The sequence below is a fragment of the Chelonia mydas genome, chromosome 3, assembly GCF_015237465.2.
Source record: "Chelonia mydas isolate rCheMyd1 chromosome 3, rCheMyd1.pri.v2, whole genome shotgun sequence".
NCBI classification, from domain to species: Eukaryota; Metazoa; Chordata; order Testudines; family Cheloniidae; genus Chelonia; species Chelonia mydas.
Window position 1 is genome coordinate 150,141,898 of NC_057851.1, and position 26,241 is coordinate 150,168,138.

General features: G+C 44.9%; 1 protein-coding gene across 6 annotated transcripts in view; it reads left to right on the plus strand.

Moving 5' to 3' along the window:
• The first annotated feature begins 12,498 nt into the window (after positions 1 to 12,498).
• Positions 12,499 to 26,241, plus strand: part of CLIP4 (CAP-Gly domain containing linker protein family member 4) — a 54,445-nt gene continuing 40,702 nt past the window's right edge. For 2 of the 6 annotated variants that reach the window (XM_037895572.2, XM_037895576.2), the window contains exons 1-3: positions 12,499 to 12,630; positions 20,635 to 20,684; positions 21,330 to 21,477. In XM_037895572.2, coding sequence (XP_037751500.1) covers positions 21,345 to 21,477 — 133 coding nt within the window. In that variant the 5' untranslated portion in view covers positions 12,499 to 12,630; positions 20,635 to 20,684; positions 21,330 to 21,344. Of the gene's footprint in view, positions 12,631 to 12,688; positions 12,708 to 20,382; positions 20,477 to 20,634; positions 20,685 to 21,329; positions 21,478 to 26,241 lie in introns of those variants that run through there. The other 4 variants (XM_037895574.2, XM_043543535.1, XM_037895575.2 and 1 more) reach the window with 4 other exon arrangements.

Genomic DNA, 26,241 nt, shown 5'->3' on the forward strand with positions numbered 1-26,241 from the left:
AACTGCCACCCTGACTTAAAATCAGGGTGAGCAGACAAAGATCCTAGGCATTTAACGATAACAGGGTAATTGGCAGACTGATACGTGCATAGTCAGCCAGGGTTTGGTAGAAAACTAAATAGGGATGAAATGGAATCTGAGGACAGGGATCAGGCCCATGCAGAAACCCATGACTAGAGGGAGGGAAAACACCTCTAAGAAGCTTTTTTTGGGGGGTGGGGAGAAAGCAGTGTTCCGTATGTGGCCGGTGGGGTTACTTTGCTCGGGATTGCCCTGTCCAGGCCTTGGGGCCCAATGCAGTGCTAGAAAGGCCAGCTTCCCTCGACCTCAAAGAGTTACCTGTGTGATTAAACCTCTGGAGGGAGGGAGCCACCTGCCCAGTGCACCCAGGGCATATAATGTTCCTGCTGACACATTCACACCCCAAACCACTGCCCACATGCCATGCTGCACCCTCCTGGGTACTGATCCCTCAGATGGCCAATGAGAGTGGAAGGTGGTGGTCAGTGGGGAAATGTTTATTGGATGGAGGGATACTGGCACTGCTAAGACTATGGTTAAGCCCCATGTTGTAATACCCATCAAATGCTCTGTATGTGAAATCTGGGTTATAGTTCCTTGTGTAAAAGCCTTCGCTTTACCTAAAGCAGCACTTTCTATACAGACACAGGAAGGGTCAGAGGTGCTGGCTGTAGGTGTATTGTCAGATTTCCATATTATTTGCTATTATGGCTTTAAAAGCAGAATGGGTGAGTCAATACCCCTTCGCTCCAGACCGGCAAGGGACTGTGTCAGCCAAAATGCAGATGGAGTAGCTGACAGGGAGGAGGGGGTGGGAGGCTGGGGTAGATTCCCCTGCCAGTATCCAAAAGGAAGAGTATGCAGACAAATACATGAGGAGAGAGGGGATGAGACTGCCTCCTTCTCCAGGGAAGTGCCAAGAGCTACTGACTTAAAGGGAAATTCTCTTGAATCCTGAAGCACAGGCCAGGGGTGTAAGTTTGCTGCCAGTGTCTACCCTTCCCAGAGAACTAAAGGCAGTACAGAGCATGGTGAGGACAATGTCTCCAGCCAAAAGTAGGGACACTGAGGAAGCTGCGTTGCACTGCCAAATCTATGACACCCACCCCAAGGTGGTAAATGCCCTAGTAAAGGGTACAACTGCTGCCTGGGCGATGACTAAGGTAACTACAGCCAGGAAGGAGGGGGGACGACTTCCCACAGTCTCTGACTGCCTGATAGCCTGCAAAAATGTAAAAGACCCTAACCCGAGTCAAGCCACACACCTTGACTCTGTGTGTGTGGAGCAAAAGGCCACCACAGTGGGGTGGGTGATCAATACTCTTCTTCCCCCAGAGAAGCTGGGGTTAGGCCACCCTCTATCCACTCTCCGCCTTCCAGGCAGCCTTGAAAAACCCTGGTCTGTGTGGAGAGAAGCAGGTTTCCACCCAGGACAGGTGACTGCTGGGAGCCAAGGGTGGGTGCCCTTGCTGAACCACAGAGGGGAAATACAGGCGCCATTGCCCTGAACTGTGACCACAACATCTATATTTAGGTGCCTAACACTTTCAGTTATAAAATCTGCTTTAACCTTTCTTTGAGAAGCAGTAATGGCGCCATTGTTTGCAGCAGGCATTTGATATTTGGCAAGGAGAAAGCCCTGGGGCCAGAAAAGAACCTTTTCTTAATCCGGTGAAATTCCATTCAGGTTTGGCCAAGATATAAACTTTTAAAAATTACTATTTCCCTTCCGTTGCTTACTTTCATGATAATTTTAGTAGCATGCCAAAATAAGAGCTGAAGGTGGACATTCTAATCTGGGCTCACGCTGAAACCGTGACTGCTATCACAGCAACACACACTTCTTAGTAAGGTAACACCAGGAGCGCAAGTAGGGTGGTACTCTCCAGTACACAGTACCAGCAAGAGATTTTTAGCAGGTACGGAGTACTGGAAAGACTTGGGGGGAGGCTAGTCGTCTCCCCCCACCCCTGGCCTGAGCTGGGGTGGAGCTGCACTCTGCTCCTTAAAGGAGCAGAACGTGGCTAGGGAGGGCATTCGTTCTTTATATGGGTTTAACAGCACAATACGTAGGCTAACAAACTTAAACAAAGGCTTTGTTTAAGTTTGTTAGCATATATATTGTGCTGTTAAGTTGGTCAGGAGTCCTCAAGAGGGGGAGGGGGGACAGAAGGTGTTTAAACAGTGTTTTTGATTCCTGCTCCAGCCTCTGAACTATGAACATATGCTGATGGCAGCATTCCAACCAAGGGACTGAGGACTTTAAGGTAATCTGGAGCCTTCATATTTTCTTGATCCTTTGCAGATGGACTTATGAGTTGGATATGGTACAAAGACTGTTCTAGCCTCATTGATTGCTGATTTCTCCCTTGCAATGGACAAAGGTCAGATGTCTGCTGACTTTCTCACATGAGTCAGCAGCCTTTGATATCTGTGATATAAGCAGTGTAGCCCTTGCTTGAGTGGTTTTGTTCTTTCCTCACCAAATGTCAAAGCCTGTTCCCATTGAACTCAATAGCAAAACTTCATTTGATTTCAATGGGGACAGGATTTGGCCCCAAGAGATCACAGCATGTGATTTTTGTCAATTGCTTATCTGTCCAGAGACAGTTCTCATGCACGTTCTGCCAGGCTGATTTTGATTGCCCCTCCTGTATGTTATGCTGAGGAAAATAATAAAACACTTTGGGCTGTAGTTCTATCAAGATGCTCATGGCACACACAGTTCTATGCCTCTTTTCCATCAAACCCAGATGGCGCAGCATCTTTGCTTTCCTAGTGCCTGGTGGAGAGCAATACTTAGGCCTTGTCTATGCTGCCACTTTACAGCACTGAAACTTCCTCGCTCGGGTGAGGGTAGCTAGTCCCCTCATGGGGGTGGTTTTTTTTTACAGCGCTGGGAGAGCGCTCTCCCACCACTGGTGCCGTGACTATACAGCCACGTTAAAGCACTGCCGTGCTTGTGTCCCTCCCATGAGTGCAGTACCATCAAGAAATGATTTCTACTTGCACCACTGGGTAACACCCAGGAGCTGACAGCTTCTCCAGTAGTGGGGCAGTAGGAATTCAGCCAGGTTACCCCTCAATAAGCTCTCTCCAAACCCTTCACCTGGTTGTAGTTGCCCATCCTCCACTGGAGGAGCACCACATGGAGAAGGAACTCTAGCCACCTACCAGAGAGGGAAGAAAGACAGTGAACTGAGCCAGGCTGCCCCGATGGCCTTCCAGAGCGTATCCCAGTACAGGGAATGAGATGCTGGGGGCCAATAGTCTTTGGCCTTCTGACAGCTAGTGCTGCAGTGCTGAAGAGAGGGGGAGGGGACAGAAATGAGAATAGAAATGTTGGCAGAAGAGAGATTATGTAACACCTTGACGATGAAGACGAGAAGCTTAAATGTGATTTTACTCTGAAATGTGTCTATGTAAAACAACTCCTTACTCAACAGAGCAGCTCACTCATATCTGCTGACTTTGGTGACAACAAGTGTTCACTGGTTTTTATTTCTAAAAGTCCTGTAGAGCCAACACAGCTCTGGGAGATGGAAATAGATCTTATTCTTTCTTGCACATCATCATCAGCATTGTTTATTAAGTTCCAATCCATTCCACCTGTGCAAACCCAGTTAAAGCAATAGGATAGTAGAGGTACCATTGAGGGCATTATATGAAGAAAATGGAGTTGCACAGGTTTAACTGAAGACAGCTTGTCTGTATAGAATCTTTACTGGTGATGGTGCATGACAAAGAAATAATTCATCTTGACTCTCAGATCCCAGGGTGAATTTTCCAAGCTGGCAGCCTGAAACCCACCTCTATCTTTTTTACTTCTAAGCTGAGGAAATTTGATCAGGTGCCATTTAGAGACCATAAAAAAGCACCCACTCTTCTATGCAGAATGGCATTTTAACAGATCTGCTCTTCAGAGTAGAACCCAACTTTAAAAAGTTAAGAGAAGGGCATCAGAAAACTTTTAAGAAATCTTTATCTCTCTCATCAGTAATGTTTTATGACATTTTTAGGGAATTAATTGCAAAGGAAAGACAGTGGTATATACTGGAGCTTATGTGGTTTGCTTGCAGAAACTTAAAGGCTACATCAAATACATCTTTATTAAAAGAATAGGTTAACAAAATTAGTAAGCATACTCCAAATTTATTTGGTAGATCTACAGAACTGTTGCTTCTTTCCCTTTTGCTCTTCAACTTTTGTAGCAATGTAAATGTGGGGCCTGATCATAGGAGGTATCGAGCACGCATATATCCTATCGTCGTCAAGTGGAATTGCAGGACGATAACCTCCACTCAGAATCCAGCTTTGCGCTTTGCTACCTAGGAGGTAGAATTGCAAGCTCGGGCAGTTAGAGAGCTGCAGTACAGCAAAGGTATCACGTTCTGTGGAAGGTGAGTTAAACATCAAAATTGAAAATAATTTACATGTATCTTTATCACCTTTGGATTGTTCATTCTGTTTTCTTTCTCAGAGCTTCTGGTTGCTAAGCCACCTCTGTGTATTTAAAACCTCCCATCTATCATAACCAATCTACGCTTTCTGCTTGTTCCAATAGTTAAAACAGTAAATGATGATGATGGCAGAAATGGAAGTTTCAGGTATTAATTGCATGGAATTGCAAGAAGAGATTAGCTTTACAGATAGACTCCCACGTTCATGCAAATTAAAAAATAAATAAATAAAAGGGCACATCCATATCATCTTTGGTTGTGATTGCATCAGCTCTCACAAACCTAAGCAGGTTTGGGAATCAGAATGTAAGGTGGAAGATTTCCAAGGAAAACCCAGGTTCTGTAGGAAGAGATATTGGTGATTCAACAGGTAGCATTCTTCTAAGTACTAAACCAGTGTCCTAGCATGAAGTTAGGGAACACAGTTCTGGTGATGGTGCCATCTTTTGAATATGGTGTAAAAATAAGGTCCTGACTTCATGTGGCTGTGAAGGATCCCAGAGGTCTGTTTACTCTTATGTCTTCACCAAATTCCAGTATGAACAATTACCTATTGCTTCCCTAAGTTCCCCTGGAGTTTCAAATAAGTTGAATGTTGTTCTTCATTTCCTATCCTAAACTTCTATGGAGAGTGGCTGTGCTTGGTTAAAGTTACCACATTTTACCCCATGTAAAGGTACGTTTCTGTAATTTAAGTTTTTCTTTCATGTAGATACTAGCATTCATGGGAGCAAGGAGTTCGGGGTAGAAATACCCAGATTCTGCACTGTGAGAAGTAAAGTAATATTTTAATTAACAAAATGCAGTGGTAAACAGAATCTCTCCTTTATATTCCCAGCCTGTTCCTTCTCCTCTCTGATGATCAATGATTCTGCACTCCATTGTTTACAACATCACAATTCACCAAGTGGTAAGCAATTATGATGCTCCAAGCATCAGTCCATAACATCACTAAATGAGCCAGGCAGGAGGAGGCAAGATTGAGGGGGCTTTTATTTGACTACACATCCTGATGATAAGCAGTGACTGGAAAAGATATCCTGAAAAGGTACATATAGCTAAATAATATTTTTAAAATTATTTAAAATCTTGCTTCTTTTTGCCTGGCTCATATAGTGATGCTATGGCCTGATGCTTGGAGCATCATAATTGTTTACCACTTGGTGAATTGTGATGTTGTAAACAATATATATATATATATAGTGCTGGCCCAAGTTAAGCGTGGATTCTGTAAGGACTTTATCCTGCTCCTCTTCAGGTCTATGGAAAGATTCCCATTGACTTGAATGGTGCAGGATCAAGAGCTAAGAAAGTAGGTTTCTTGTTGCATATGTAATTTAGAGATGACCCAGGATTTAGACTGAGTAGGTTTACAGTGCTGGGTAAGCACCCTTATTCTCCTACTTTCTCTCTTCCAGCTGGTATAGTGATTAGCAAATGATGTGGAGTCAGGATTCCTGCCTTCTACTCTCATCTCTGCCACTAATTTCCTGAGCAATCTTGGGCAAATCACTTTACTTCCCTGTGCTTCATCTTACCCATTTAAAAGTGGTTATAATAATGTTTATGTACCTCACCAGGATGTTGAAGCTTAATTCATTTATGTGTGTAAAGTACTTGAGATCCTTTCTTTTAAAGTATGATCTAAGTGCATTCTCTCTTCTCCCTTCTCTTTTCCTGTCTCTTTACTTCCTGCTTGCCCGTATTTTCCATCCGTCCATGTCTTTTTCTGACTCTTAATATTTTTTTAGGTCTTTAAATATAGAACATTGGTATCAGTTCCCGACTTGTCCACAGCTCCAAGCTGTCTAATTTGTAGTTATTTAGTGGCTTGTAATTTTCCACTGGCTTTACTTCTCAGCACCAGATCACTGCCGTATACAGTAAGCTCCTTGGTGCCAAAATACTGGGTGAACCCAGGCAGGTGCAGTTGATTAAACTGACTGAAATGTCCTCGAAGCAATTTTGGATGGTTTCCAACCAATCCATGTCTAGTGTAAACAAGAGACATAATCTGTCTGCGTGTGGAACAGGCCAACAACATTCTAGTGCAGGCTCACGCAAACGCAGTAGATGAAACAGTATCTCACGTCATATTCAGGAGAGCATATTTACAGATGTGACTTCCAACCACACAGTGATATGAAGAGTTGTCTATAAATATCTTTCCTTTTAAAAAATACACATGGGTATATTTTGCAAATGTTAATACTGTTGAAAGACACAGGCTGAAGACACTGTATACAGCATGTCCTCATGCCATATATTCTAGGTTAGTGCACATCAGTTCTAGTTAGCAACACTAGTCTTTTAGTAGCTGCAGATTAAAAAGGATGCTAACAGTGCAGAAGTTGTGTAATGTGAACAAATGTACATTATAGGTTGATTCAAGATATCAGCAAACTAATTTAACTTGTGACTGCTTGTAAACCAGGCTTGAATTTAGGACTGCAGAGGAAGAAAGCAACTCCATTTACCTGCTCTAACATAAAGTATGGTGCTTTCTTCGCTTAGTAATAAATCAAAGACTTAATTTTAATGTAGATTATGCATAACAAAAAAATCAACTGTATTTTGTAACTTCTTTCCCCCCTTCTAGCTATATCTCTAGTCTATAATTATCTGAATCATCATGGCTCACAGGACATGTTGTCAAAGGAGCTGTAGCAATTTTTGTAATACTAACAGTGTTGCCTGTTAATATAAAAGGGAGTCAGATTTAAAGAACAATTTTGGCATTGTTACTGCAAAAAGCAAGATTTAGTCCATAATAAAGAACATAAGCAGTTTGTGGTGCCAAACAATATCCCCCTGAGCCCACAAATTTAATATTTTACATTTATACTGACTTCCACCCATGTATGTCAAGGCACTTTTACAAATATTGAGTCATGCACTTGGGAGGAAAGAAGGGTGAGATGAGAGGTATTATACCTTTCTTTATAGATGGAAAAACAAACACAAAAAGTTGTTTCTTGACCAAGATAACAGGCTTCCTAGGAATATGTCACAACCAAAAATTGTAGCCCATTTCCTGGGTCTAGTGCTGTGATGTAAGTCATTCCTCTTTGCATCAACACAACCACACTGGTGTTGGCCTTAGGACCTAACAATCTTCCTACTGATGTTTGACTTCTTAGGGCTAGGTTTTAAAAGAGCTCAGCATAATGGGAAATGCTGGGTACTTTAAAAAAAAAAAAATCTAATCTCAGTTGTGTGTGCTGAGCACTTGAAAAACTGGCCCTTAGTTTTGCTATCAAGGAAACATCCAAGTAAGTCTTTGTGTATACACTGGACCACAGGTGCCAATATCCACCTCTTCCTTTTTTAATATCTTTCCTTTCATACAGTGCCACCAATCTTGTCTGACTTAACCTCTTGCTTCCTCCCCAAACCTGGAAGGATCATAAACCAGGTGTGACTTTGATTTAGCAGTGTTTATATTACAAAGACAGTGCTTTCTAAAATGTGAGATCTCACAGTACAAGGCTGCATCTTATCTGTGTTTCTTAACTATGTGAATCCCCATGCTCGTCATGCCCCCCCAATACAAATCTTTGACGTGCCACACTACATTCGCAGCTCTAGCACGTTTACGATTTTCTTCTAGCCTCTGTCAGCTGCAGATAAAATTCCAGCTGGGTAAATGATTTTAAAATCAGCCTGGGCTGAAAAAGCTTGCCTCCTCCTCCGGGGGACTGAGTCATCTATCTGCCGCCCTGACCGGGAAAACCGAGAAGTCTGCTGCTTGCCAGGGGCTAAGATTCGTGATGTGACGGAGAGACTGCCGAGACTCATCAAGCCCTCGGATCGCTACTCCTTCCTGCTTCTCCACGTGGGCACCAATGATACTGCCAAGAATGACCTTGAGCGGATCACTGCGGACTACGTGGCTCTGGGAAGAAGGATAAAGGAGTTTGAGGCGCAAGTGGTGTTCTCGTCCATCCTCCCCGTGGAAGGAAAAGGACGGGGCAGGGACCGTCGGATCGTGGAAGTCAACGAATGGCTACGCAAGTGGTGTCGGAGAGAAGGCTTTGGATTCTTTGACCATGGGATGGTGTTCCATGAAGGAGGAGTGCTGGGCAGAGATGGGCTCCATCTTACGAAGAGAGGGAAGAGCATCTTTGCGAGCAGGCTGGCTAACCTAGTGAGGAGGGCTTTAAACTAGGTTCACTGGGGGAAGGAGACCAAAGCCCTGAGGTAAGTGGGAAAGCGGGATACCGGGAGGAAACACAGGCAGGAACGTCCCTGAGGGGCGGGCTCCTGCCTCATACTGAGAAGGAGGGGCGATCAGCAGGTTATCTCAAGTGCTTGTATACAAATGCACAAAGCCTTGGAAACAAGCAGGGAGAACTGGAGGTCCTGGTGATGTCAAGGAATTATGACGTGATTGGAATAACAGAGACTTGGTGGGATAACTCACATGACTGGAGTACAGTCATGGATGGTTATAAACTGTTCAGGAAGGACAGGCAGGGCAGAAAAGGTGGTGGAGTAGCACTGTATGTAAGGGAGCAGTATGACTGCTCAGACCTCCGGTATGAAACTGCAGAAAAACCTGAGTGTCTATGGATTAAGTTTAGAAATGTGAGCAACAAGAGTGATGTAGTGGTGGGAGTCTGCTATAGACCACCGGACCAGGGGGATGAGGTGGATGAGGCTTTCTTCCGGCAACTCGCAGAAGCTACTAGATCGCACGCCCTGGTTCTCATGGGTGACTTTAATTTTCCTGATATTTGCTGGGAGAGCAATACAGCGGTGCATAGACAATCCAGGAAGTTTTTGGAAAGCGTAGGGGACAATTTCCTGGTGCAAGTGCTAGACGAGCCAACTAGGGGGGGAGCTTTTCTTGACCTGCTGCTCACAAACAGGGAAGAATTAGTGGGGGAAGCAAAAGTGGACGGGAATCTGGGAGGCAGTGACCATGAGTTGGTTGAGTTCAGGATCCTGACGCAGGGAAGAAAGGTAAGCAGCAGGATACGGACCCTGGACTTCAGGAAAGCAGACTTCGACTCCCTCAGGGAGCGGATGGGTAGGATCCCCTGGGGGACTAACATGAAGGGGAAAGGAGTCCAAGAGAGCTGGCTGTATTTCAAGGAATCCCTGTTGAGGTTACAGGGACAAACCATCCCGATGAGTCGAAAGAATAGTCAATATGGCAGGCGACCAGCTTGGCTTAACGGTGAAATCCTAGCGGATCTTAAACATAAAAAAGAAGCTTACAAGAAGTGGAAGGTTGGACATATGACCAGGGAAGAGTATAAAAATATTGCTCGGGCATGTAGGAATGAAATCAGGAGGGCCAAATCGCACCTGGAGCTGCAGCTAGCAAGAGATGTCAAGAGTAACAAGAAGGGTTTCTTCAGGTATGTTGGCAACAAGAAGAAAGCCAAGGAAAGTGTGGGCCCCTTACTGAATGAGGGAGGCAACCTAGTGACAGAGGATGTGGAAAAAGCTAATGTGCTCAATGCTTTTTTTGCCTCTGTCTTCACTAACAAGGACAGCTCCCAGACTGCTGTGCTGGGCATCACAACATGGGGAGTAGATGGCCAGCCCTCTGTGGAGAAAGAGGTGGTTAGGGACTATTTAGAAAAGCTGGACGTGCACAAGTCTATGGGGCCGGACGAGTTGCATCCGAGAGTGCTAAAGGAATTGGCGGATGTGATTGCAGAGCCATTGGCCATTATCTTTGAAAACTCGTGGCAAACGGGGGAAGTCCCAGATGACTGGAAAAAGGCTAATGTAGTGCCAATCTTTAAAAAAGGGAACAAGGAGGATCCTGGGAACTACAGGCCAGTCAGCCTCACCTCAGTCCCCGGAAAAATCATGGAGCAGGTCCTCAAGGAATCAATCCTGAAGCACTTACACGAGAGGAAAATGATCAGGAACAGTCAGCATGGATTCACCAAGGGTAGGTCATGCCTGACTAATCTAATAGCCTTCTATGATGAGATTACTGATTCTGTGGATGAAGGGAAAGCAGTGGATGTATTGTTTCTTGACTTTAGCAAAGCTTTTGACATGGTCTCCCACAGTATTCTTGTCAGCAAGTTAAAGTAGTATGGGCTGGATGAATGCACTATAAGGTGGGTAGAAAGTTGGCTAGATTGTCGGGCTCAACGGGTAGTGATCAATGGCTCCATGTCTAGTTGGCAGCCGGTGTCAAGTGGAGTGCCCCAGGGGTCGGTCCTGGGGCCGGTTTTGTTTAATATCTTCATAAATGATCTGGAGGATGGTGTGGATTGCACTCTCAGCAAATTTGTGGATGATACTAAACTGGGAGGAGTGGTAGATACGCTGGAGGGCAGGGATAGGATACAGAGGGACCTAGACAAATTGGAGGATTGGGCCAAAAGAAACCTGATGCAGTTCAATAAGGATAAGTGCAGGGTCCTGCACTTAGGACGGAAGAACCCAATGCACAGCTACAGACTAGGGACCGAATGGCTAGGCAGCAGTTCTGCGGAAAAGGACCTAGGGGTGACAGTGGACGAGAAGCTGGATATGAGTCAGCAGTGTGCCCTTGTTGCCAAGAAGGCCAATGGCATTTTGGGATGTATAAGTAGGGGCATAGCGAGCAGATCGAGGGATGTGATCGTTCCCCTCTATTCGACATTGGTGAGGCCTCATCTGGAGTACTGTGTCCAGTTTTGGGCCCCACACTACAAGAAGGACGTGGATAAATTGGAGAGAGTCCAGCGAAGGGCAACAAAAATGATTAGGGGTCTGGAACACATGACTTATGAGGAGAGGCTGAGGGAACTGGGATTGTTTAGTCTGCGGAAGAGAAAAATGAGGGGGGATTTGATAGCTGCTTTCAACTACCTGAGAGGTGGTTCCAGAGAGGATGGTTCTAGACTATTCTCAGTGGTAGAAGAGGACAGGACAAGGAGTAATGGTCTCAAGTTGCAGTGGGGGAGGTTTAGGTTGGATATTAGGAAAAACTTTTTCACTAAGAGGGTGGTGAAACACTGGAATGCGTTACCTAGGGAGGTGGTAGAATCTCCTTCCTTGGAAGTTTTTAAGGTCAGGCTTGACAAAGCCCTGGCTGGGATGATTTAGTTGGGGATTGGTCCTGCTTTGAGCAGGGGGTTGGACTAGATGACCTCCTGAGGTCCCTTCCAACCCTGATATTCTATGATTCATGCACGGCAGCTAGTTCAGGCTTCGGAAACGTGTCCCGTAGTTACTTGGTCTTAACATCAACTTTGTGTGTGCGTGAAAGCAGTGTCTTGTTGTGTCTAGTTTCCATGACTTCTTGTCATTCAGCGAGGAGGAGGAAGGCAGCACTTGGAAAACACATGTATGTGATGGGCATTTCAAAAACTAGAGCCAGTGCAGGGACTCCCCGCTGTGTATGCACTGCACTACGCCAATGGTCTAGCAGGCTACAGCCAGCACAAATCCTTAACGCTAGAGTTCAGTAACGCCAGCTGCCGCTCCTGCCTCCGTAGTACCCCACTATCACTCCCCCAAGACTCAGGGGCACCCAGCTAGCCCCTCCCCCGCCCCGTTGGAGGCGCCCAGCTCTCCCCCCACAGCCCCACCCGTCAGAGCCACCTAGCTCTCCTCCTGCCGGCCCCCCCCTTGGGGTGCCCAGCTATCCCCCCACCCCTCCACAGCCCCACCCCTCCCCTTGGGGACGCCCAGCTACTCCCCCCACCCCCTCCACAGCCCCACCCCTCCCCTTGGGGGCGCCCAGCTATCCCCCCATCCACAGCCCCACCCCTCCCCTTGGGGGCGCCCAGCTATCCCCCCCCCCCCTCCACAGCCCCCCCCCCCCCCGGGCACCCAGCTATCCCCCCACCTCCTCCACAGCCCCCCCCCTTGGGGGCACCCAGCTATCCCCCCATCCCCCTCCACAGCCCCCCCCCCCTTGAGGGCACCCAGCTATCCCCGCACCCCCTCCACAGCCCCACCCCAGGGACGGAGATGGGGCGGGGCGAGGGCACGTTGGCGGGCGGGGCCGAGCGTCCTGGCGCAGGGGGCGGGGCGAGGGCACGTTCGGGGGGGCGGAGCCTGTGGCGCCGGCGTCGGGCGGCCGGGGGCGGTGCGGTGGAGCGCCGAGCGGGCTGGAGCCGAGCGAGCCGGCCGGGGTGCTCCCCTCTCCCCGCGGCGGGGGTGCGGGCAGCTGCCTGCGCGCGGCGGGGTGAGCCCCGGGCTGCGAGTGGGAGCAGGGAGACGGGGCGGGCTGGTGCGTGGCCCCCTCGCGTAGCGCGGGGACTGGTGCGTGTGGCCGCAGAGAGCGCGTGTGTAGACGCGCTGGGGGCGGCGGGGGTGCGTGTGGCAGGGCCTGAGGTGTGAGAGGTCGGGTCCCTCCGGGTCGGTCCTGCGGGGGGGGGGGGGAGTTTACTTCTCCTCGTGGCAGCAGTTCAGTGACCAGCTGGACAAGTGTCCCCAAAGCGGGGGGTGGGGGCGGGCAGAGGTAGGTCCAGTTTCCCTGGTCGCAGTAATTCCTTGCCCGCGTAGCTCACAGCAGGTGCGGAACAGGAGGGGACAGGCGCTGGACATCCCTGGTCTCTGGCTGGGTCAAAGCGGGGCAAGGTGGATTTCCCTGACGCTGCGGTGGGCTCGCCTCCTCTGCATTCTGCTGCCGGGCTGTCTCTCCAGTTAGGTTTATTGATGAATTGCTGAGCCACGTTTTTTAAAAAATGAACACCCCACGAATACTCTCTCCTTTCTTTGTCCTCCCACCCTATGCAAGAGACTGGGCTGTGAAACGGGCTACCCTGCGTGTGTCGGGTCACAGCCCCGGAGTCCCCGTGTGGTTCGGTTTCCGTAACTTTATGGGCGTGTTGGGTAGAGCTGGGGGAAAGGTTTTGGAAAAATTGTTTATTGAATGAAAAACGACGTTTTGGTCAATGTGAAACTGTTCATGAATTCCACACACACAGTTTTGGCTGTTAAAAGCAGCTAGAGGAGAGGGAAGTGGTGGTGGTGGTGATGCTGCAGTCCCTTTCTGTCATTCTGACCTTTTAGTCGAGAAGTTAGGGCACACATCTGGGATGTTGGAGACCCAGGTTCAAATATCAGTTCTGGAACAGGCCCAAAACCAATAAATTGAAAATTCTGAAAAAAATCAGATTTGGTATGACCCAAATGAAACTTTTTTTTGTTTTTGGAGCTGCCACTAAACACAAAAACAAACAAAAACAAAAAATCAGTTATTTGTTTAGCTTTAATAGTGAGGCATACAAGTATTAATATATTAAATTCCGCTAAGTATCTTTCTAAGACAGGACTCACTCTGATAATGAGGTTTTATACAGCATGTCTAGTCATATTGTTAGAGCAGCAGATTATGTGTGGGCAGCCCTGCCACCTGTGGTCTCATTTTCCTTTGGTTGCAGGCTGTAAAACAGGTTAAGAATAGCTGAATTTATTCTAATTTGATTGTAGAGTTGCCATTTATGAAGGGACACATACATGTGTGTGGGAGAGGTTGGTGGGAATTTACTAAGGCAGAAAGTGTGGTATTTGAGTGATCAGGGTTTTATTACTTGGTGGTCTGTATTTCAGCTCACTTTAGAGACCATCCAAGAAACAGTAACTTATTTCTAGGAAACAAAGCAGGCAAACTCTCTTCCTCTATAAAAAGAAAAGGAGTACTAGTGGCACCTTAGAGACTAACCAATTTATCTGAGCATAAGCTTTCGTGAGCTACAGCTCACGTCATCGGATGGTTAGTCTCTAAGGTGCCACTAGTACTCCTTTTCTTTTTGCGAATACAGACTAACACGGCTGCTACTCTGAAACCTTTCTTCCTCTATAATTAATCTCCTTCTCTCACTCCAACCTATCTCTTCCCTAGCTCTAAATGGCCAATAACTTTCGACCTAAGGAATATTGTTTCCCTTATATAATGTGGCTTGCATTTTGGGGTAAATATATTACAATGTGCTCTCTTTACGTCAGTGTATGCATTTTGAGATCTTTGCTTAGCTTCCCCTAATTTATACAAATTTTACAAATCGCTAAAGTGAAGGGATTGGGGGAGTTTCAGGGAACCTGTCATACTGTAGGTAAAGTAGTAGGTTTAAAGCATCAGACTGGATTTCATATTAAAGAGGACACTTTTTAAATTTGAGAAAGTATTATTCCTTGCTACTTTATAAACCCTTGCAGGCTGCATAGATTTCACCTTCCCATGTTTACATTGAGTACTGTATGTAGTAATGTAACATAAGATACTACTATGTAATTCTTATACTTTATTGGATTTGATATGCACTTGGCTCTTGAAACATTATCATGTGTCTGACCTCTGCTACGTAGAAGATGCTGGCTGCTGTTACTTAAAATATTTGCTGTGTACAATACTGTTATCTAACTCTAGAGACCTATGTGTAGCAGCATTTAAATATTACTTGTGTGCATTTTCTTTGCCCACCTGATTTCTGTTGGATTTTTGAGAGGAGGAGATGAACGGCAGTTTAAAGCAACATTGTCAAGGTTGGCAGGCCCAAAGCTTACAAAATTTTTCTGAACTTTTCAGCTACCCAAAATGAAATATTTTATTAAGATTTTTTAAAAAAAGTGAATGGTACAGAGTTTAAGTGTAGAAGTTTCTGATTATCAGGGAATAATATAAAGATTATCAAGAGGTGAGAAGTTCTGTTTAAAATTGGATGGTGTAAGGAATACATAATCTCCAATACCCCGATTGGGGGTAAAAGGTTAACGGGTCAAAGTACAGACACTGAGATATGAGGTACTACATTGCAAGAAGGCCCAGCTTCTTGGCCTGGAAACCAGTTAACATCCAAGGTGTTGAGTTTTCACATGATGGCCTTCTGCACTGAACTTTTCCCTCTGTTCTTCAGAGAGCCGGCAGGATTTGCAAGAATCTTGCTCTCTGAAGTGCTTGGATATCCTGCCTGCTCACAACAGAAGAATTCTCAGGCAAAGGGATGGTTCATTGTGTACACTTGCCATCACAAATAAAAGCACATGTAGTAAGTTTTGCCTGAAAAATCTCTAGCACCATTCTAATGTATCTCCTAATCAACTTCCCCCTTATAAATGCTTTCAGTTACCCACCTTTCCAGAGGCCCACATCCAACAGGTACTTTTGAACCTTTAGGATAAAAGATTGTCAACTACAGAAGCACTGGTGCACCAAAAAATCTCACTCTTCAGTGTAAAGACAAGGTCTTCTACCTGACCCTCCTTTTCTTTGCAAAGACACTGTTCTTATTCTTAACCTCCAAAGGTTAGGAAATCCATGCTTGCTTTTCAACGTTCAGGGCTCTCCTGTAGCCACCTGATGACTCCTTAATTCTTCCTATCATATGCAATATTTCCCATTGTCCTTTGAAAACTTTCTTCAGCCACAACTTACATTGTGACAGCAGTTCTTTCCTCACTTCCTCAACTGTCCCTCGAAGTCTTTAAACCACGATTTGAAGACTTCAGTAGCTCAGACATAGGTTAGAGGTATGTTACCGGAGTGGGTGGGTGAGATTCTGTGTCCTGCGTTGTGCAGGAGGTCAGACTAGATGATCATAATGGTCCCTTCTGACCTTAAAGTCTACGATTCTACAGACCCCCAAATTTCTGATCCTACCAGCATCTTTCACTCCAGACTTTATAGGCCATCATGATGATGTAAATATGAGATTTGCTTTTCTGTCATGTTCTTGATGGTTATAAAGCAGCCTCCCTTGTAAAATGTGTTCTGACTTATTTGCCCTTATTGGCTGCTGATAAATGTCTTTAATGGTGAGTCCACTTCAGATCTAAGTTGAGAACATGGCAGCCAGCAATAAACTGTGCTTGGTGCTGAAGGAGAAAAGGTTTTTACTTGGTTTAAGGTCAACATCTTCAATCCATTTTAAAAACTTACAATTTAATATTTTAGAAGGTGGATTGGTCTGAGAACATTCTGGCAGTGTGGGCCTCTCAAACAAGGCAGTGACTTTATTTAGGGAGTCATCAAAAGGAGCCCGACTAGCCTGATGCATGTGTGGTGTACATGAAACAACAGTAGATAAATTAATAAATGATACATTGTCAAAAGTGACCTCCACTTGTTCCTTCTACATTCATTCAGGAAAAAGCCTAGATAAATAGATGAATCTTAATAATAACAAATGGGCCCGGAAGCGCAACAAATTCTAGCTCTGTCAGACAAACTGAATAAGTGAATTTCTGAGTTGAGTGCTCTACAACCAGTCTTCATAGTAGAGATTGCATTAGAAGGTGCACAAACATCAGTGATGAATACATTATAAATAAGGCTATGATTTAATCACGGGTATTTTTAGCAAAAGTCATGGACAGGTCAGGGGCTAGAAACAAAAAATCATAGCCCATGACCTGTCCACGACTTATACCGTAAATACCCCTGATTGAATCGTGGGGGCCCACAGCACCAGCGACAGTGGGGGGAAGCTCTGGGGGCCCCGCTGCCACTCTGGCTGCAGCCAGAGGCAGGAGCCCCGGCCACCCCAGGACTCCTGCTCTGGGATCACTGCCCTGGCCGCCCCGGGATTGCTGCTGGGAGCCACCAAGTTGCTCCTGCCGCCACTGGGACCGCTGCTCAGGTGTTTCCCGGGGCAAGCTGCACCAGCTGCTGCTTAGGTAATCTCCGGGGCCAGCTGCCTGGGGCTGCCAGAGCAGTGGCCAATACAGCTGGCCCTGGGGCCAGACACACTGGCCACTGAAGAAGTTACGGAGGTCACAGGAAGTCACAGAATCCATGACTTCCTCGACCTCTGTGACAAACATGGAGCCCTTATCATAAATTCCTGTGTAAGAGGTATACACATTGACTTCCAAAAATGCATAGAATACTCACGGAGCTGACTGAGGAGATATCTGAGCCATTAGTGATTATCTTCAAAAAGCATGGAAGACGGGAGAGATTTCAGAGGACTGGAAAAGGGCAAATATACTTCCAGTCTATATAAAGGGAAATAAGGATAACCTGGGGAATTACATACTGGTGAGCTTAACTTCAGTACCTGGAAAGATAATGGAACAAATAATTAAGCAATCAATTTGCAAACACCTGTAAGATAATAAGGTGATAAGTAACAGTCAGTGTGGATTTGTCAAGAACAAATCATGTCAAACCAACCTAATAGCTTTCTTTGGGGAGGGTAACAAGCCTTGTGGATGCGGGGGAAGCAGTAGATGTGGTATATCTTGACTTTAGTAAAGCTTTTGATACTGTCTCGCATGACCTCATAAACAAACTAGGGAAATACAACTTAGATGGAGCTACTATAAGGGGGTGCATAACTCGTTGGAAAACAGTTCCCAGAGAGTAGTTATCAGTGGTTCACAGTCAAGCTGGAAGGGCATACAAAGTGGGGTCCCACCGGGCTCAGTTCTGGGTCCAGTTCTGTTCAGATTTTCATCAGTGATTTAGATAATGTCATAGAGAGAACACTTATAAAGTTTGCGGATGATACCAAGCTGGGAGGGGTTGCAAGTGCTTTGGAGGATAGGATTAAAAGTCAAAATGATCTGGACAAACTGGATAAATGGTTTGAAGTAAATAGGATGCAATTCAGTAAGGACAAATGCAAAGTACTCCACTTCGGAAGGAACAGTCAGTTGCGCGCACACACACAAAATGGGAAATGACTGCCTATGAAGGAGTGCTGGAAAAAGGGATCTAGGGGTCATAGTGGATCACAAGCTAAATATGAGTGAATAGTGTAACACTGTTGCAAAAAAAGCAAACGTCATTCTGGGATGTATTAGCAGTTTTGTAAGCAAGATGTGAGAAGTAATTCTTCCACTCTACTGTACACTGATACAACCTCAACTGGAGTATTGTGCCCAGTTCCAGGCACCACATGTCAGGAAAGATATAGACAAATTGGAGAAAGTCCAGAGAAGTGCAACAAAAATGATTAAAGGTCTAGAAGACATGAGCGATGACGGAAGATTGAAAAAATTGGGTTTGTTTAATCTGGAGAAGAGAAGATTGAGAGGGGACATAATCAGTGATGAGCTGCCAAAATCTTAACAACCGGTTCCCTCCTCTCCCCTCGAGGGGGTCGTTGCACACCCCCGCCCCCCCCGGACTCCTGCCCCATCCAACCCCCCGCATTCCTTGATGCTCCCACCCCTCCCCGGGACCCCTGTTCCATCCACCTCCCTCCCCTGTCCCCTGACTGCCCCCAGAACTGGGCAGGAGGGTCTCGTGGGCCACCATAGTGGGTGCCCACCCCGCCCCGCCCCTAAGAGCCAGAGGGACCTGCAGGGAGGCGAGGTGGGGAGCCCTGGCAGTGCTTACCTGAGGCGGCTCCCAGGAAGCATCTGGCAGGTCCCTCTTGCTCCTAGAGGCCGGGTAGCATAGCTGGGGGTGAGCAGGGGGAGCGGCCACTACCCCATTGATCACATCAAAAGTGGCGCCTTAGGCACTAACTCACTAGGTGCTCCGGGGCTGGAGCCCCCATGGGGAAAATTTGGTGGGTGCAGAGCACCCACCAGCAGCTCCCCGCCCCATCCCAGCTCACCTCCGCCTCCTCCCCTGAACGCGCTGCCCCGCTCTGCTTCTCCACCCCTCCCGGCTTCCCGCGAATTAGCTGTTCTCGCGGGAAGCTGGGGAGGGCTGAGAAGCAAGTGGTGGCTTCGCGCTCAGGCCCAGGGAGGCGGAGGCAAGCTGGGGCGGGGAGCAGTTCTCCTGCGCGCCCCCCGAGTTACCTGCTGCGGTGCGAGCGGCCCTCCTCGCGCCCCCCACCCCAGCTCACCTCCTGTCCGCCTCCCTGCGCCTGAGCGCTAAGCCGCCGCCTGCTTCTCAGCCCTCCCAGGCTTCCTGCGCAAACAGCTGATTCGCAGGAAACCTGGGAGGGGGCGTGGAGAAGCAGAGCGGGGCAGTGCATTCAGGGGAGGAGGTGGAGCAGAGGTGAGGTGAGCTGGGGCTGGGCGGGGAGCTGCCGCTGGGTGCTCTGCACCCACCAAATTTTCCCCGTGGGTGCTCCAGCCCCGGAGCACCCATGGAGTTGGCGCCTAAGGCGCCACTTTTGGCCGGTTGTTAAATTTAGAAGCCCTTTTAGAACCCTCATGGGACAACCGATTCTAAAAGGGCTTCTAAATTTAACAACCAGTTCCAGTGAACCGGTGCGAACCAACTCCAGCTCACCACTGGACATAATAGTTTTCAAGTACATAAAAGTTTGTTACAAGGAGGAGGATGAAAAATTGTTCTCCTTAACCTCTGAGCATAGGACAAGAAGCAGTGAGCTTAAATTGCAGCAAGGGCGGTTTAGGTTGGACATTAGGAAAAACTTCCTAACTGTCAGGGTGATTAAGCACTAGAATAAATTGCCTAGGGAAGTTTTGGAATCTCCATTATTGGAGATTTTAAAAAGCAGGTTGGACAAACACTTGTCAGGGATGGTCTAGGTAATACTTAGTCTTGCCATGAGTGCAGGGGACTAGACTAGAAGACCTCTTAAGGTCCCTTCCAGTCTTACAATTCTATGATTCTGTGATTGTGATCTACTAACTTTATGTAGAATCTACCCTGTTTGAACTTCACACCTAACTATTTAGGTCTTAGTGTTCTTTTGATTGGTATATGTGACAGAACTATATAACTGATGATTATGTCACTCTTTCTGTGAATAGAAGTTTACAGAGTCACTAGCTAGATGGTTTTACTCAATAGCCAGAAGTAAGTGTAGTGATCCGTAGGGATGGGATGTCTCTGTGGGGTTTTTTTGTTTTTGGAGAAAACCCTTTGAAATTGTGGTATTTTAGTAATATATCTAACTTTTCAGGAAGTAAACATGATTGGAAACCATTTCATTTGCATGAGAAGTTTAGGGAAGCAGAAAGTAGTAACCCTTGTGTTATGGCACCTGAATTCTTGTAAAAAAGTGTTATGGTACCTTTAAGTGTGAGTGCCCAGGACCTAGGTTTTCAATTTCTCATCCAAAAGATAGTATTTCCAGTAGCACAGTTACCCTAGCAGAATGATGGTTGTATTGATTCAGTTCGAAGAAGTAGTGCCAGCTCCTATGGTACTTGCTAAGGTGGGTATTCTCTTTTACATTTACTGACCAAGTCTCATTTGATCCTGTTCAGTTTATAAGATTGGACTAGATTGCAGCCTGGCTAATAGAAAATGTAATTAATCATGCTGTAAAATATTTCTGTATGGCCATTTGATTTTAATTATTATTTTTACTAGGTTATTCTGGGCTTAGAAAGTTGGCTGGAAGTACTGGAGGTTACAGCACGGTAAGTACGCTGTTTTAAAATTTGGGGCAGGCAAGTTGGGAAGGGAACTGATATGGAGGCAGGCAGAGCAGGGAGGGGCACAGGGAAATTTAGGCAAGGCTCAGGAGTGAATCAGTCCATGAGAGTTGGGGCTGTCCGTGGGAAGATTAACATGGTGAGAACACTTCCCATATTTGGGAAAGGGAGCAGGTAGATTGACTGGTTTCTTGTTTGTGGGAGCAGGAAAGGGAGGTGAAGCTTGAGATGAGAATGCTGAAGATGAGTAATAATTAGCACTTCACATTTTCATAAGGGTGTACAGACATTACACCTTACAGCATGCCTGTGAACTATGGCAGTATCTCTTTGACCATTTCACAGATGGAGAAACTGAGACAAGGATTTTAAATGACTTCCCTAAAACAATAAAGCCAATCCGTGACAGACAGGATTACAACTTGGGTGTGGTGTTCCCAGGAGCATGCTCAAGCTACTAGTTTGTACTAATAAGTACAGTTTATTATTACAAAACTTTAATAATTACAATCTTTTGCATGTTCCAAAAAGGAAAGAGATGAACTTCAGTGTAAATCACTGTTTATAGTTGTGTATTGTAAAAGAATGTAGCCTACAGTATTTGGAGTGGGTTTTTTCTCCTTGTTTAAGGTGGCTTTCTAGAAGATGACCATAGAAGATCTCCCAGAACCTTCCCAAGAAGGAGATTCATTGATTGAAAGATATCAGTTTTTATTCCCAGGCTCTGAAACATCAGTTACTTTTTCAGTTGCAGCAGCACCAATGCCTTCAGACTGTGGTATGTATATTTATAGAAGGCAAGAGTTTGTGGAACTTCTTTGAGATCATGTGCAGTGCCTGAGTTTAAGAGAGGGAAGTGAGACTAAAAGAATACCATCAATTTAAAAATTATACTTCTGTTTGAAAATGTATCTACAGTTTATTACAAGTAATACCTGAAATTTCTATAAGTGAAATTAGTGGAAAAAATTAATTTCTAGTTTGTGCATTTCAAAGCACTTTGTTTTCAGTTGGTTTTGCTATTTCTTCTGTACATTCAGTCAGTGTGACCTTCCCCTGGTTTTTGTAGGCTCCTCACCCATCAACACGGAAGTGAAAGTTGTCAAAATTTAAAAAAAAAAAAAAAGCGCTGTAAATCCACAAAAATTGGCAGGTTGACTCGGGTGCAGTGTCTGAAAATATTTTAAAATCACTTTTAAGAATTGACCAGTTTTCTAGTGGATGAGGCCCCATAAGTACTCCATTTTCGAAACACACAGTGGGACTTTGGGGGAAAGAAAACTTCTGTTGGAAATACTGTGCTCATTACTAAGGGGAACAGTATCACTTCCATCAAGATAGTATCTCAAAAAGGCAAATTCCACTATTAAATTGTCTTTATATTCATCCTTTGAAAATAGAGTTATATATTTGAAACAGGTTAAATAAATATCATCCCATTGATTTAGTGATTAATTGGAAATATTTAAGAAAATCTCTACCCTCCCTTCAGATATCAAGGATGCTTGGGAAGTGTAAAAAGCTATCTTTCAATTCTGATTTCCCCAGACATTGATTCCATATAACATCTTTATTTTACTTCCATGCTGCTGAACACTGTAGTATTCTATGTTCAGGAGAATTAATGTTCTTGAGACCAACCTCTGTTGCTGGTGTGAGGATCTGGGATTTAAGGTTTGAAGGATTGAACATGCTGTATTTTAATATGTGAATATGTATCTTTCACTACTTAGTCCCACCCTTTTTGATAGATTTACTTACTCAATGAGCCAATCATTTGTGCCAGTGATGCTGGCCTAGATTGCCTGTTTTTCCACTTCTCCCTCAAGTACCTCCCTGGTCTCTCCCATTCCGCACCCAGTATGTGGGGGGAAACACTCCCCATCTGAATATGTAGAGGCAGGCACCACCCTATCCTACATCTTTCCTTAGAATCTTCTTGTGATATGGAGGCAGGCAGAGCAGGGAAGGGACACAAGTCACCACCATCTGGCACTAGTTAGGCAAGTGGTCAGAAGCGGGACTTCTGTTGTTCTGCTGAACTTTGTTTAAATGTAACCTCATCTGATCTCCCATACCACCTTGTTTCTGTTTTGTCCACCTGTTGAAGTCTGTCTGTCAAACTCAAATTGTGAGCTCTCTGGGTCAGGAACTGTCTTCTTTGTTACTTTGCACAATGAGGCTGGATCCATGTTTGGGGTTCTAGGCAATTCCGTAATGTAAACAATATGGGGGTTTGCTCTATTATTTATAGATCCCTATATACGACTTGGTGTTTTGTTTTTTTTGTTATTTAGAGTGCAGTTACATGCTGAAAGGACTCTGTAAAAATTGAGTCGTGGGGTTCATGTTTGTTCTCTAACTTTCCATAGACAAGTTGCTCAGTTTACCAGTCAAAAAGATAATTTCTTTTTACTACCAGCACCACAAACTCAGTCTGGGATCTGAAAGTTTAACTGTACCCTTTCTGGTTTGTAAATTATTTAACTCTAATGCTTCTCCATTCAGATAACAATTTCATCGTGCTTCCAGAGCTGTATGAAGCTATCAGGAGTAAAAAGTAATAACTTTTATTTGTATCAAAATAATAAACAGATTTGAATACACACAGTGAGTCTGAACTCTACCGTACCAGGTTTATTCCAGCTTCACTCTGAAACACTGTTTTTAACCTATTATAAAACTGTAATGAAGAGAATCAGGACCAGTGAGTAGAACTGTCAATAATATAGTTATAACTTCTTCTGTCAGAGGATCTCAAAGCATTTAACAAATATTTATTTATTCCTTAACTCTATTGGAGATTTAAGTGTGGCATATGGTATTTTCATTTTAGATTTTGGGGAAACTGAGGCAGGGGACGATGAAGGGCATTATCCTCTTTTCATTGAATGTGAAGAGACTTACAAAAAGTCTCACAGGGCATTAGTAGTAAAAACCCAGCCCTGTTGACTTGCAATCCCATGCTTTAGCCATTAGATTATGTAGCCTCTGTGATGAGTACAATGATACCATTTTACAGTCACCTGTTTAACCATAACCATACCAAAATGGTAGTTATTGCTGCTCAGCTTGGGTACTCTCTCTGATTACCTCTTTATGGTATCTAGATCTTAGCTTCAGCAATGTGTGTGCGCCTTGAGAGAGCAGGTACTGGGTAAGAACCAAGGGTATTGGATCTGCTTTTTTAGCCTCCTATCAGATCCTTTCTTCCTGAATATGGTGGTGGTTGTACTGTTTATCTGTCAGGTTTATAAAACCTTTTACTGTTTACTGGCATGGATATCATAGCTGGTGAACTGGTATACGCTTTTTATTAGTTTTTCTCCTCAGTATTTGTTTAGAATACTATAGCTTTTTTTTTACCCAAATGGTTGTTACGTTATATTAAAAAGTTGCCTTCCAGTACATAATAGAGAAACAACTTCCTAGCAGGTTTCAGAGTAGCAGCCGTGTTAGTCTGTATCTGCAAAAAGAACAGGAATACTTGTGGCACCTTAGAGACTAACACATTTACTTGAGCATAAGCTTTTGTGGGCAAAAACCCACTTCACCGGATGCATGCAGTGGAAAATACAGAAGGAAGATATATATGTACACAGAAAACATGAAACAATGGGTGTTATCATACACACTATAATGAGAGTATCCAATTCAACAGTCTCTCATTGGAGTCTGTTTTTGAAGTTTTTTTTGTTGAAGAATTGTGACTTTTAGGTCTGTACTTGAGTGACCAGGGAGGTTGAAGTGTTCTCCGACTGGTTTTTGAATGTTATTATTCTTGATGTCTGATTTGTGTCCATTTATTCTTTTACGTAGAGACTGTCCGGTTTGGCCAATGTACATGGCAGAGGGGCATTGCTGGCACATGATGGCATATATCACATTGGTAGATGTGCAGGTGAACGAGCCTCTGATCGTGTGGCTGATGTGATTAGGCCCTATGATGGTGTCCCCTGAATAGATATGTGGACACAGCTGGCAACGGGCTTTGTTGCAAGGATAGGTTCCTGGGTTAGTGTTTTTGTTGTGTGATGTGTGGTTGCTGGTGAGTATTTGCTTTCTAGCAGTTTAGAGATCTGGAGGAGATGGATGGGAGATAATCATGGCTAACCCACTGTCTGCTCGTGACTTGCTGTGGTAGCTTTCAGCATGAGATTTTCTTGGGCCTAGAAAGAGGATAAATGTAATGCGTACGTTCTATTTATTCCCAAAGCTATCTGATTTGTTGGTGCAGGGTGGCTTGTGTTAAGAAGCAAGGCTTGAGTGGTGCTGAGAGTTGAGATTTTTGACAGAATTTGGGTTTGAATTAGAATTCCTAAGTGATAAACAGCTTTGAAGCTCTACTCTATTTTCTTCCCTTTGGAGTCAAGGGGACATGTGATGAAAGAAGCTTTAGAATATTGATGTGTGCGCGCCTCATTTGCTTGATCTCTTGACCCAATTGAAGTTGTGATTCTCGCTTTGTGGGGGAAAAGTCGTGGCAATGCATCCAGAGGTAGTTTATACCATTTCAACTCCTCCAGTGTCACGCTCTCAGCCCTGTCTCAGAAGCGTGAGACCTATATTTACTCGGAGTAATATCTATGTTCAGCTAGCCCTATATCTGCAACTGATGGAAGACAAGTTGACATTTGGTGCTTTCATTATAAACCTTTTAGAAGGCAGCACCATAGTAGTCTTTGGGGTGATAAAAGTTCAGTGATTTCCAGTTTCCAGTCACTGGCTGAGTAAGACACATCTTGCTTCCATTCCTCCTGCAAATAATCATAGCTATCCAAATTCTTCTTTTCAGGGTTTAAAATTTTTCCCTAATACACAGCATACTACTACCTTGTGTGCGTGGAGGACATACGCTACCATACATACGTTTTTAATCTGGAAGGCTGTATCTTTGATGCCTGCATTTTGGGTTGTATTATAAGTGAGTTTCAAGTTTACAAAAGAGAATTCTTTCTGAAGTTGGTGGTTGATGGCCAGATTTTTCAAAGGTTCTGGGTACCTGCAGCCCCCATCGATTTCAGTAGAATTTCTGAACATCATGTAATGAACGCCTTTCCCTTATTATCCTGATTATTCTTTATTTCTGTGCTCCTGGATGTCATGTATATGTGTGCATGGTTTTTCTGTGATTTATTTTTTTTTGAGGAGGAAGAGGGAGGGGCGGGGAAGATTCATAACATTGAATAAGCAGGTGCAAGTTCCATCACTGTAGTTGACTCTACTAAGGGCTTGTCTGCACCCAAAAATAGCTTTGATTCAGCAGTCTGTGACCAGCCTGAAGCATGGGTAAATTTTTGTTAGCATAACTGTTGCAAACACTTGCATGTCCTTGTCTAAACTTAAAACTCGGCCCCAGAGCACCAACACAGCTATACTGATTGCTGAATCGTGGCTTTCGCAAAGTGTAGACAAGGCCTCCATGAGAAGAAAAGATAAAAAGTTAAGGGAAGAGGCTGAATTTGCTTGTGATTCTGAATTTCAAATCTGCGCATCTCCTCCCTACTTCTTGCCTCAAAAAAGTTTTGAAAAGTAGATGCAT